At 35.5% G+C, this 13,762-nt stretch overlaps 1 protein-coding gene across 1 annotated transcript in view; it reads right to left on the reverse strand.

Annotated features, from left to right (window-relative positions):
• Positions 1-13: 13 nt before the first annotated feature.
• LOC128985151 (uncharacterized) overlaps positions 14-13,762 on the reverse strand; it is a 29,311-nt gene continuing 15,562 nt past the window's right edge. Inside the window, exons 9-16 of the mRNA XM_054404533.1 lie at positions 11,754-11,867; positions 9,488-9,614; positions 8,472-8,611; positions 7,795-7,892; positions 3,948-4,104; positions 3,264-3,449; positions 2,054-2,240; positions 14-162 (exon numbers count right to left, since the gene is read on the reverse strand). Of these exons, the coding sequence (XP_054260508.1) occupies positions 105-162; positions 2,054-2,240; positions 3,264-3,449; positions 3,948-4,104; positions 7,795-7,892; positions 8,472-8,611; positions 9,488-9,614; positions 11,754-11,867 (1,067 nt within the window). The 3' untranslated portion in view covers positions 14-104. The remainder of the gene's footprint in view (positions 163-2,053; positions 2,241-3,263; positions 3,450-3,947; positions 4,105-7,794; positions 7,893-8,471; positions 8,612-9,487; positions 9,615-11,753; positions 11,868-13,762) is intronic.

A 13,762-nucleotide genomic window follows, 5' to 3' on the forward strand; every position in this document is an offset into this window, starting at 1 on the left:
CTATTGAGTAGTTTTTACTAATGTACAGTGGTACTCTGTTAACTCCACAGAGGATGAGGAATTAGATTTTAGGTATTAGATTTTTGTGCCTCCAAAGCATTTAACTAGCCAAGAGCATAAGGAGGGGCTGATCCTGTTTGTACTATATAGAGTCCTCGAGCTCTGAAACAACCAGTACATAAAAATATGATTATTGTACGTCAAATATTATTTCTTATATCACACTGATTAGACGGAAAACTAAAATTATTCATTACAATCTGAATAGTAAGCAATCAAATCGTCTTTGAAATGCTATGATAATATAACTTATAACAATTTAAGCTATGAATCTCAGGCTCCGTCCTAGGTGGGCGACAGGAGTGTCGTGACAGTAGTGAAGCCAGTGTAAATGCTTGAATCACCAGAATGCTGTAGAATTTGGCTTCCTACTTTACTTGGCGAGCAAATAGTAAAATAACTTTGTGACTGGTTTTTATGTAAACAATATACCCCACGTGGGCAATGTGATATTGGGAAGGTACATGCTATTTCCATTCCGTTTTTCTGCGATCTTCGACCATAATCTATTGTTCATTAACTTGCAATGATTGTGTATGTATCGCATGTTACATTTTGAAGGATACTTTTGTACTGAAGCAATGAATTCTTCCTTAGAATGCATGCACGTGGTGGGACAAAATGTTACCGAAACACCTATCACAACAGTCTCTTCAGTGAGAATACTGTGTCGCCTGAATAGGAGAGTTCTATTTGAGCATTTCTGCGACACGTGCAACACTGGTAGCGACAACAGTGGTAAGATACTAAATGGCCTGTAATTTCAAGATAATATGCTCGCAACGCATGCTGCCAAAGTGTCGCCCACTAAGGACGCTCCTACATTTTGGAATTTTGTCGCTCCCATTGCGCTGCTCCTGTCGCCTACGTAGGAAGAGGCCTTATGACTTTGACCTTTGACCCAAACTCTACTTCGTGTTTGAAAGTAAATTACTAGATTTGGTTCTCAAAACACGGATTAAATTTTTCAGCTATTTCAATCTACTATTCAATCTACTCATATCTAAATACAGTAAATAATTAAGGAAATATATTTTTTAATAGTTTAGTAATGAAAACTGCTTTATCAGCTTTGGCAGAGCCCCCTAGAACCCTGGTTACAAGACACCACTGATAGCACATTGGTTTTAGCATTTTAGCGAATTTCCCTATAGGGAAGTAGCTATTACCGTAGGTGGCATGGTAAGACCTAGGCCCGGGACCGATTTACTTTTTCATTTTGATGTCCCCAGAGGCCAAAAACACCATTTGTTGAAATTTTTATATATATGTATATATATAGATTTATATGAACACGATAACTTGAGTAATTTTTTTCTGATATTGATGAAATTTGGTTTAAAGGTGTAAAGCGGGGTAAACTTGAATGAATTCGCGAACCGGCATGATCGGACTATGGGAACGGGGGTTTATGGGGGGTTTTATGGGGTAAAAATAGGTTTTTCCCATTTTTGAATCTAAAAACACAAAATTTCACAATTTATTTCTAAACCATTTTGTAGAGCGTAAAAAAACAAATAATTTAGTATATTGAAGCGTTTTTGTGCGCCTAATGGTTACGGAGAAAATTTTAAAAAATTGTAATTTTAAAATTCCCATGTTATTCTTATGGAGAATAAGTCAACAGTTGTAGTTTTTGCTTGTTTATGAACATATTTTGATTAAATTTGGAAAATACATTAATTTCTTACTAAACTACAGTAGGCCTACCTATTAACATTTTACATTAAAAAAACAGTTTTACCCTCCCTGTTGCAGCAAACCTAAGTATTTGTTAAACTAATTCTTTTTAAATAGGCAATATATGTAATATTTGTAAGGAAACATTTAAGTGTAAATCCAATCAGGAAAACGGAAATTCGCTTAGTCTGCAGGTTTGCTGCGGTGGGGGTATTTATATTTAATAACAATGTAGACAATTGCATTTTGGTTATAGAACTTTCATTTCTTAAAATACGTACAAAAGTATGTCTCCAACCGTCACAGAACTCACCCAAAAATAACTTTCTCCCCCATGAGGATCCTAGAGCGAGCTGCTGGATGGTACTTGTTAGTGAGGGGACACCAGCCCAGCGTGTACTGGAAGTAGTTGGGACATGAGGTACCATAGAATCCAACTGTGGAGGTGATAGACTCAGCGAAGTAAGTGTTGGCCAGCATATGACTACATAATGGAGGGTCTGAAAATGGCCAGAAGTAAATTACAACAAATTAAATATGTGCCACTGATAAATGAACACAATTGTGGAAAAGGTAACAGGCAAACTTAGAAACCTGGTAAATATCTAATATACACTAACTGACCTAGTTCCAGACATCACAGTCATTACCAAAATATAACTTTTGAGGTTGTTGACCAATGACCATAGCTGCCCCTGCTGCAGTTTACCATTGATTGCCCCCCTCTCTGAATAATGGCAGCTTCTCCTCACCAGCTTGAAATCATTATAGTTCAAAGTATCTCCAACTAGGCTAAGCTGAGCTACCATAAATACCAACAGTTTGTGTTAAACCAGTTCTGCTAGTCAGAATTTTCTATGTTGTTCACTACCACTGGCCGCCAAAGTTGAAATAAAATCTAATCAAAATATAATAGGCTTTAAAAGAGTAAAATTTACCTGCACAAACATTAATACTTTTGGAAAATAAATGGTATGAACGTCTAATAACATCAAATTGAAAATGGAATGCAATTTAACTTGATAAAAACCTTTTTTGAAACAAAAATTAAATCAATCATATAAATTTGCGAGCGAGAGATAGTGAAGTAAGACAGGAGGGACAGAGGGGATTGTCATAATTTGTTGACAGCAGTTTGATGTGATGTGTAATTACAGTAACAAGTTAGTAGGACAGTTTGTACCTTACAGGTATTGGAAACTTTTCACCGATGTGTTAAGGTTGACTTCTCTTGCAGCTACCAAATATTGTCAGCTTGCAGTTACATGTGTACTTCAGCCGTTTATTCCTACCTTTGCTTTGTAGATTTGTGTCGTTATTTTGTCGATCAGACATGCTAGTTAGGTTAACAAGAACTTGTTATTGTCATTATTTAAATTTTAATTTACTGCTTCGTTAACTATTTTTGCATAGTTTACTAACTATGTACAGTAACTGCGCAAAAGTGACGTAGTAAACTTTAGTAAAAGTGAGATTAAATTTCAGATCTTATTTTACAATCATTATACAAGTCTAAAGCTTACTTCTATGTTCAGTACAGCCAGGTTGTAACGTGCCATCGTTTACGTAGAAGTCAATATGACCAGTGGGCTCAATCTTGCCAAAGAGACCAGTGTTGGTGTGAATGACGTCAACAAAAATAGCATCCTCTTTGTCCAGCTTCCACGAGTCTTTCAGTGTGGCAAAGAACGGCAAAGCAGGATCCAAACCTGAAGAAAATCAACACAAAATTGTCATCAATATGGAGGAATTTGATCATAAACTACATTTAGATCATGTTGCATGAAAAACTTAAGATTATTTTATCTATGTTTTTTATCTACAAAAACATTGAAAAAATATGTTCTTAGTTCATTTCTTTTCGTAGTGTGGACAACTTCAGGATATGTGTGTCAGATGAGTGCTAGAGGCGTACAAACAGTTAAATAAAACAATCTCCCAGGTACTTGTCTTAGAAGATATCCGGTTCAATGAGAAAAGCAAGTGTTTAAGTAGTCCCTGGCTGAAGATCGACCCCATCTCAGTCGATAACAAAGCTTCATGCAACACTCATCCTTTTATCTTCTCTTTTTTCACCTAGGTCGGCATTGTATGAATAATCTAATCTACGTTAAGTATGTTTGAATTAAGTCGTAGAACCTTTCATAAGAAACAGGGTTAGAGCAGTACCTAAATACTAGACCAGCGTTCTAAGTTGCATGAGCTACCTGTAATCCTGGCTACTCTTTGTCCGGAGTGAGCTTGGACGTAATTGGCTGTAAAGGCAGCTATGTGAGCTCCGAGGCTGAACCCGATGATGTGAAGCTGAGACGGAGGATGAGTGGGAGACATCCTCAGCAGCAACTCTCCCAGACATCTGCCTACCTAATTGAAAATCTTAAGAAACAAATTTTTGGAATGCACTAGTTCCAGATATACATGCTCAAGACAAAGACATATCCAAAAAGTAAGATATTTCACCTCAAGAACTTATAAAATGTTAACTAACTATAGTAGTTTATAATAAAGTTCTCTTTCTGCTCTGACTATCAAATAAGTTTGTGGGTTATGGATGATGAGCAAAACTACAATAGATCCATTTACAAAACTATGATATTATTTTTTTTAAACAAAACAATAATGTTTCTGATTAATCAGCAGTAGAAATACATTGGGAGAGGGGTCATTGCTTACTATTTTGAAAATAAATATCATTAATGACACGCCCTTCGCCTAAATCAGTATAAAAAAGTACACTAAAATTTATGTTTAAATGTGTTATATTTCCTTTACATCTCCCAGAAATGTTTCTATACCTTATACCAGTATCTCAAACCTTTTGCAAGAGGTAACCTTTAATTTCTTGCATTAGTGCTTCAATGACATGGACCAACTTCTTGCTAATCATACTGAAATGTAATGCATCATTCTCTTCCCACATCTTTTCCAAGAAAGTTCCTCTATGTTCAGGATTATGTGTCTGTTAAACCTAGAAGTACCATTTGTCTGAAGTGTGGAAGATAAATTAGAAGAATACCTATTTATAAGTGCTTTTCTTTGGGTAGTGTAATCAAAGGTATCAGTAAACATACAATATTTTTCAACAGTTCTAATTTTTTGCTCAGTGCTACCGATAAAGTGTTCTTAAAACTATTAATAAACTGTTGCGTATTCACGCATACACATCAGTCTAGCTCAGATTTCATTCATATTTTGTTCTGACCCTTTCCCTGTCGCGTGATGTCTGGTCATCCTGCCTTATTCCCCATGTACTGGTCAACCTGAAGAGATGTTAATCTAGCCATTTTTACTTTGTATTTATTCCCCTACTCTATTTTTTGCATATAAATAGAACTTATGTATCATGTACCTATTCTAAAAGCTGCCCAACCATTAAGACTCTCATTCCTCTATGGGCTACAGACATCACTTCAGTAAAAAGGTACCGATTCATACTTATTTCCTATTCAAAAGGGTATATTTTGTGTTCAGTGTGTCTCTAAAGTTGATCACATAACATATTATAATATATCACCGATCACCCCCTTTTATGCAGTACTGTACACATTACACAATTTTATCCCCCAAATGCATTAGTCATTCCACCTAGACACCAAAGCAACTCAAAACAGGTGATTATTACCTCATTAAATTGTAAATTTCGTTACCTAGAAACCATATTTCATTATGAATATTTGAAAAGCGAGGGAAAGATTTATTTTGTTAAAACAGATTAAAACTTGGTCTCAAATTTGAAATATTCCAGACTCTTGGCCCCAGATCCTCCTACATCATGGTGGAAGCGAGTAAAGTCTTCCACCATGACCTTCCCTCAGTTTTCCTTGCATTCACTTCACTAATCCCCTCGACACAACCCTAATCTCCAAAGCAAACTTTTATGATTTTTAAACACCTGTCAAACACTCTCACCTCCATCCCTATATTAGCTGATCTGCCAATATTACCTCTACTTCTAACTCGTCTTATTCTTAACCTCTTCTCTTCACTATCTTTTACATGTTATTCCTTACACCACAAATTCACCTTTTGGGCTTCTCGAGTAGGCCAGTCTCTTCATGTAACCTTCTTCACCCCTCTCACATCTCATCCCCTCCCATATTTCCTGTCACACACTGGCCTCTGGACTTATCTAGGATTTCCATACCATTCTTTACCTTTTTACCAGTCTCAACCTTCCAAACTCCCTTCCCTGGGGCATTGAGGGTCAATACCTTTAATGCGGCCATTGGCAGTCTAAAGCCTGCAAAATGAGCTTTGCTCTTGAACGCAGAGAGAAAGTATTAAAAAAAGTGACAATATTTTGTTCAGTTACATACAGGGTGGCTGAAAAGTAACTTGCACCCCCCCTTAACTTTTCAACCATTTGAGATATTTGAAATCGGTTTGCGGCAAACTTCTTAGATATGAGGAGCTACAATAATTATGGTCAATTTTGAAAAATTTTCCCTTAGGGGTAGCGGGGGTAGGGAGTAGCTCAAAATTTTCAAATGACAAGTATAGTCGAGTTTGGTATCATTTTACAGGTCATGACGAAACATAAACATTGACATAAAGAAAACCAAAATCGGCTCACTAATAACAAAATGGCGCCCTAAAACGTTTTAAATCCAAATAACCATGAGGATGGCAGAAAAATTAACTTGCACCCTCTTTAACTTTTGAACTATTCGAGATATTTGAAATCGGTTTGCGGCAACTTGTTTGGATATGAAGGGCTACAATAATTATGGTCAGTTTTGAAAATTTTGCCCTTAGGGGTAGCGAGGGTAGGGGGTAGCTCAAAAGTATCAAACAGCAAGTATAGTCAAGTTTGGTATCATTTTGTAGGTCTTGACAAAACATAACAATTAACATAAAGAAAATAGAAATCGGACCATTAATAACAAAATGGCAGTAGGGCGTCATTTTGTTATTAGTGAGCCGATTTTGGTTTTCTTTATGTCAATGTTTATGTTTCGTCAAGACCTGTAAAATGATACCAAACTCGACTATATTTATCATTTGAAAATTTTGAGCTACCCCTTACCCCCGCTACCCCTAAGGGAAAATTTTTCTAAATTGACCATAATTATTGTAGCCCCTCATATCTAAGAAGTTTGCCGCAAACCGATTTCAAATATCTCAAATGGTTGAAAAGTTAAGGGGGGGGGGGGTGCAAGTTACTTTTCAGCCACCCTGTATAGTGATGGAGTTATCTGTAAATAATACATGTTATGTCAAGTAACAGAAGGAAAACATCCAATATACAGGTTTCTTCTTCCCATTGGTTGTAATTAAGAAACTCAGGTTTTATTTTAATTGGCTGCAGAGCATCAGGCTAAGAACAAGTGGAAGATTTTTTGAGTCATGGCAAACTTTTGAAAGTTTCACGGTACCATGATTTTCCCCTCCAGGTTTCAAATTTAAATCTTTTTTTCGGCTAGTTGGCTAGTTTGGTTTTATTAAATTTGCTTTATATAGCTTAAAACTTCAACTGAAGCAATACTCAAAGGGGTACTTGAAGGAAAATAACATATCATTTTTCACTCTTCAGCTACCTATTACAATTATCTTCAAGACTCTTAAAACCAAGTTCATGGAGACAGAATTTTCTTACTTTTTTACTTTTGAATTTTATACTTTTTCTTCTTCCTTGGTAGTATTTCCGGCATGAAAAGGGTCCTGGTAGGTACCTAACTACTAAACGGGGATCGGTAGAATGAGACAATTGCTTAAATGGCTCAATGGATCCCAGCTGTTTCTCTTCCATAATCAGGCCAGGTAGGTATGAAACAATACGGAACCTGAATTGGGTATGAGTACCGTACCTTTAATACATAGTGATTGAGACCACTTCATATAAGTTCCAACTTCCAACATCAAATACTCTTGTAAAGTAATCAGCGCTTTTTCATCCCATTTGTCCAAAATGGTACAGTAACCAGATGTACATTCCTTATTACTATGTGTCTACAGTAAAGGTCAGATTCTGGTTACACAGATATTTTTATTTAGACACAAAATAAATAAAGCGAAGCATACTGGTAATGTATAAACTCAGTCATTCCCTCTTACCTCTATGGTATTTAGTGTGGCTGATGGGTAGCATGGCAACAAAGCTAGCCTGCCCCAGTCCACAGCCAGGACATTGTAACCGCCAGCCTTCATATACTCTACAACCATAACAGTAAGTTAAAATATTTACCCATACATAGTATAAGCTTATAGTTAAAATAATTAAATACAGTAAAATCTTGCTATCTCAATCATACTTGACTATTTTGTTTGGAAAGGGGAAGTTAAATTTGAGCATGGAGGTAAGACAATTAAATTTGACACACACACGCATACACACACAGGCATGATGTAGAAGAAAAACAGTTGGACATTTAAGATACAAAATATGGAAAGACAAAGACTGGGGATTATTCGACTGAAGCTAAAATAAGATGGTAGAAATATTTCAAGGTAAGACTTTTAAGCTTAAACAGGTCTTTCCAAGCAAATTTAAAACAATTTGTGATTCATAGTAAGGGTAGACTGTATGTATTAAACAAATCCTTGAAGTATGAATATAGTATGAGTATAGTATGAAGTAAATAATTCTTCATGTTGAATGCAGTGACTAGTATCATAGAGTAAACATACTCTCATGCTACTCATACTCAATGCTAGTACCTCATTTTTATAAATTACCACACATCTATATTTTTATTTATAATGCACTTTACTACAGGTTTTTTAATAAATACCTTTTCTTATGTCTGAAGTAGGATCTGTAAGAATTCTGCCAGCAAATCCATGGATTAAGACCTTTAGAGGTAATGTTTCGTCATAGCCTTGTGGTAGTGATCTGAATGATCCATTTAATACAGCAGGTGGGTCATCTTCTCTGGAATGTAGGCATCAAATCATATATCTTAACAACAGTGTGTTTATTTGTTGTACAGCTAATATCAATATTTGCTGTACCAGTACTTTACGTAAATTCAATGTGTGAACAGTGTTGATATTCTGTTATCCGTTGGAAATATGAGACATGTTTTTTAAGTTAGTACTGTTTTTAAATTTCTCCTCCAGTGCTACGATTGGCATTTTGAACATTTGCGCTGTGTATGTGCATCTATTGGCAAGCCTGCACCGGAAGTTTGGCAACAATCGGCCGTGTTTACATCCGGTTTTGAGCATTCAAAATGGTGCCGCCAATTGAGACTGCCGCCTAATGTGAAGTACCCGCTGTAATTAGATTTTTTAAGTGCTAAAGGTGTGAAAGCCGTTGAAATTCATCGAAAGATTAGTGAAGTGTATGGCATGAACATGATGAGTGACGGAGTAATACGCAAGTGGGTAAGGGCATTTAAAGACAGCCTCACCAATGTTCATGATGAGCAACGCACTGTGCGGCGTCATTACTGTCCCCAGTACCCAGTGCGTTGCTCATCATGAACGTTGTTGGGCCGTCTTTAAATGACCTTATACCCACTTGCGTACTATTCCGTCACTCATAATGTTCTCGCCATACACTTCACTAATCTTCACTAATCCTTTTCCTAGTGGGAAGTAGGGAGAACTAGGTTTTAGGTTTTAGGATGTTTGAAAGATAGATAAGCCATTGTCAAAAGGAAACACCAAAATCTTTAAAATACACTACATAACAGTTTTCAACAGTATTCTATTTTAACATTTTGTGTCAGAGAGTACAGTAATTTTTAAGGTACATTTGTAATATTTTGAATCAAATAGGACACAAAATGTATGGTCAACTTACCTTGAATACAAATAATATAGGATGTCGCTGTTTTCATCGCAAGATTCATACAAACGTAACCTACAGGTTCTAATGGACCAATCCAGTCTATAGTATTCTTCTGTAGAAGCGTCCGCAAAAATCCAGTCTAGGTGGTGGGGAAACAAAAAGATGAAAAGTTTTGGATAGTTTGGGTTTTTAGTTAAACCGTTATTTCATACAACAGATTTTTCTTCCTATAGCTAAATCATAGGTGAAAACCGTTTAAATAGAACAAAACAGCTAAGTAGACATATTTTTCAGGAGGTATCAACATACAAATAAGTATCAGTAATTTATATTTTGAAACTGTCGGATTTATAGTTACAACTTAAAAGATTAAGTTAATTGTTTTGCATTTTTAATTCCAAAAATTCCATTAAATTCTGTTATAGTTCCCTTGATAGCTTACAAAAACTCTTAAGAACTCTATATTGTTTTATACAAAACAAAATAAAATAAAGAGTGTGAGTGTATCCTATTATTTCAAACAAATAGAATCAAAAGGCTTTTCTACTGGTAGTTGGTATTCTAGTTGGCTAGAGTTATTGGCAATAAAGTACCTGTTACGAGCAGCAGGACTATCCACATGTCTCTTGACTGTCAACGGACATTAGACGGGATGCTTCCAATGCTAATGTGACCAGTCAGTGACCAGCTGACCAGCTGACCAGCCTTATTTGCAATGTAATTCACCGAGGAATCCAATTTGGAAGCAAACGGTAAATTCATCCTTGGCTTTTTGCTTTGTGATTTGCATACGTTTTGGTTATACTTGTAGGATGATGTAATTTTTTTATACAATGGTTTGATGAATAATTTATGTACGTGTGATATAAAATATAATAATTGCAAGTCTAATATATGGTCACTTTTGCGTGGAAGAAAGAGCAAATGGGTAAAAAGTTTAAATTTGAAAACTATTTTCTCTGCAATAGTGTTCTTAGAAGGATAAACCTTTTTGTATACAGTAAATTTAACAGGAAAAAAAATTTGCAGGAAAAATTTCAACCACATCCTTCTTATACTGAACGTGTATATCGTACTGCCCTGAAAATCTTGTTGAGGGAGAAGCCTACAAGACTATTTTAATGAGAAACTTTAATAAGCCAAATCATCCACCACCAAAGTACGTAACAAAGTTTTCAAATTCCAATCCAAGGAAGTTTTAGTGTATATAGTGTAAATAGTAAATTTGCCGCAACCTATCCGGCTCTGCTGGTCTCGGTCAAGGAGGAGGTAATTAATTGAAGGAGTTAAAAAGGTAATTATAACTTTACAAACTATAACATTCAACATAACAGTTACAATCAAATTACAACTACAACTTTTTTACATCATGACCATTTAATGTATTACACCAACATCCTATTATACAGTTTATTAAGTCAGTAAATCAATATTTGTCAAACATTTAAGGAACAAGTAATTTTTCTCACTGTTCATCTTTAAGGTACTGAATTGTTTCTGTACATGTGATTTTCAAGAGTGACGTAACTCAAGGTGTTGTTTTCCCCTTCATCCTTCACCTCCAAAAAACGACGAAGCCCATTTACGAACATAACAACTTGAGACTCTAACTGGATGGTCGCCACGAAGAAAGTTGCAAACAATGACAGCGCCTGTGGGAAAAGTGCGGTTTATTACGATATATTATATTTTCAAATATAAAATGTAAAATGAGTTTGAAAGAGTGGAGTTATGTTTGAATAGAAACTCCAAAACAAAAGGTTCAGTGGTCTTGTTGATCATATACTGGTAACGGTTTTTGTGTCAGTGCTTTCTTGTGGAGAAAGATCTAAAAACCTTAATGTCATTGGTATTAAAAATGTTCTCTTGCGTGTTCAATATTAAGCAGCGTCAGCTAGATATTTTAGACAGCGTCTTGTCTAGCCTTTAACGTCTTACAAAGAAGAACTAATAGCCATCAATGTATCAAAACTAAAACTAAACTAAAATATAAGCTTCCTCATCAAAGTTGACTATCAGAGATCAGCGTTCTTCAGGAGATGAGCGAAGTTCCTCGACAACTGGTGAAAATACTGGTCGATGATTTGGATGCTTTGCAGCAATCCATCTTTGGGATAATCCACAGCTCAACATTTCAATTGAACATTTAACGTAATAACAGAAAATTCAACATTTTAATCTAAGATTTGTCATTTTAGTTGAATTGAGTGTTCATAGATGCCTTTCCGCAGAGCATCCAAAACTGTTATCTGGCAACGAGGAAATAAACATAAACAACCTATAGGAACTTTGAGCAGATCACCTTTGTAATAATCTCCTTGTTCACATCGGCAAGGCCTGCTGCGCTGACAGACACAATATTGACCTTTATCTGACGCAGAAAGTACATCACCTGTGCAACAATCATTGGAACAATCATATGGCTAACAACATATGGGAAGTATGACAGCTGGACTAATATGAGTAAATGCATAAAACAATAGCTGCCAAACATACTCTGTTTAAAACTTTTATCTTTATAGATAAGCTGGAGACTCTGTTAAGGTATTTTCGGGTGAGGTTCATAAGGTCCAAATTTCACAAAGTCCAATGGTTAAAATATTAATAAACAGAGCGTTTCACAAGGTCCAAATTTCACAAAGTCAAACGTTAAAATATCAAATGAACAGAGCGTTTCACAAGGTCCAAATTTCATAAGGTCCAAAACTATGACATTCAAATAATCACCGTTTCACAATGTCCAAATTTCACAAAGTCCAATGTTAAAATATCAAATAAACATAGCGTTTCACAAGGTCCAAATTTCACAAAGTCCAACGGTACAGTCTCGGCCAGAAGCCACTGCAGAGGTTGCCGTGGTTCAGTATGTAGGCACTACACTACCTAGTGTTGTTGCCACGCGTCAATACGTTGTAAAGAATGTAAGTAGTGGTATTCACCCCCTCCGCAGCAAAAATGCAGACTAATCGATTTTCCATTTCCCTTATTTGATTTACACTAGAATATCTCCTTCAAATGATCACATTTATTCCCTATTTAAATAGCATTAGTTTAAAAAGTACCGTACTTAGGTTTGCTGCAACAGAAAGTAATCAGTAATCAGTAGTTGAGCGCCGGCGGACGGTGCCTGCTATCTGACCGTGGCAACCACTGTAGAGACTTCTGGCCCAGACTGTACCGTTGGACCTTGTGAAACGCTCTGTTTATTTGATATTTTAAGGTTGGACTTTGTGAAATTTGGACATTATGAAACAGTGATTATTTGAATGTTATAGTTTTGGACTTTATGAAATTTGGACCTTGTGAACGCTCTGTTTATTTGATTTTTTAACATTGGACTTTGTGAAATTTGGACATTGTGAAACGGTGATTATTTGAATGTTTGGACTTTATGAAATTAGGACCTTGTGAAACGCTCTGTTTATTTAATATTTTAACCGTTGGACTTTGTGAAATTTGGACTTTATGAAACGCTCCCGTATTTTCTTTGTGGTAGTGCATGAGTGCATTATTGATTTCTCCTCTTCATTTGTAAGATTATTTTACTACCCTTGAATTATTTGACAAAATAGAAAGATCTTTTTGTAAATTACTGCTCATCCTGCAGTTATATATAAAGTAGTTAAATTTACTACAAAATTGGGAGAGTTTTAGTTGGAAATATAGGTGCTAAAGTTTTATTTGACATAAAACATTCATAAAAACCAGCTTCAAATTTATAACAATGAGAAGTGGTCTACTTGCAGTATACAAAATAAGTGGAAATACATACCTGAAATAACTCATTGTCAGGGAATGGTTCCAATGCCATTTTGAGGACGAAGTGAATCAAATCCTTATTCTGAAAATTAAATAAAAGTAACAATACTCCCGCCGCAGCAAACCTGCAGACTAAGCGAATTTCAACTTGTCTGATTACATATTTACTAAAATATTTCCATAAATAAAAAATATTTATTCCCAATTTAAATAACATTAGATTTAACGAGTGCTTAGGTTTTCTGCTACGGGGAAGGTAAACAGTGTCTTTTGACCAAACGTCAACGGTATAGGATGAAATAAATAAATTTGCCAAATTTGATCGAAATATATCCATAAACAAGTCAACCACAACAGTTTTCATTTTCTCCATAAGAATAACATGGGAATTTTACATTTGCCCTTTTTTGAATGTTCTCCTTTACCCTTAGGCATACAACAATGCTTCAATATACTAAATTATTTATTTTTTAATCTCTACAAAATGGTTGGGAAAGAAATTCCAAAATTTTATGGTTTTAGGGCGAA

This window comes from Macrosteles quadrilineatus, unplaced genomic scaffold, assembly GCF_028750875.1.
Source record: "Macrosteles quadrilineatus isolate MER2022 unplaced genomic scaffold, UCM_ALF_1.0 Scaffold_2__2_contigs__length_208266976, whole genome shotgun sequence".
Lineage (NCBI taxonomy): Eukaryota > Metazoa > Arthropoda > Insecta > Hemiptera > Cicadellidae > Macrosteles > Macrosteles quadrilineatus.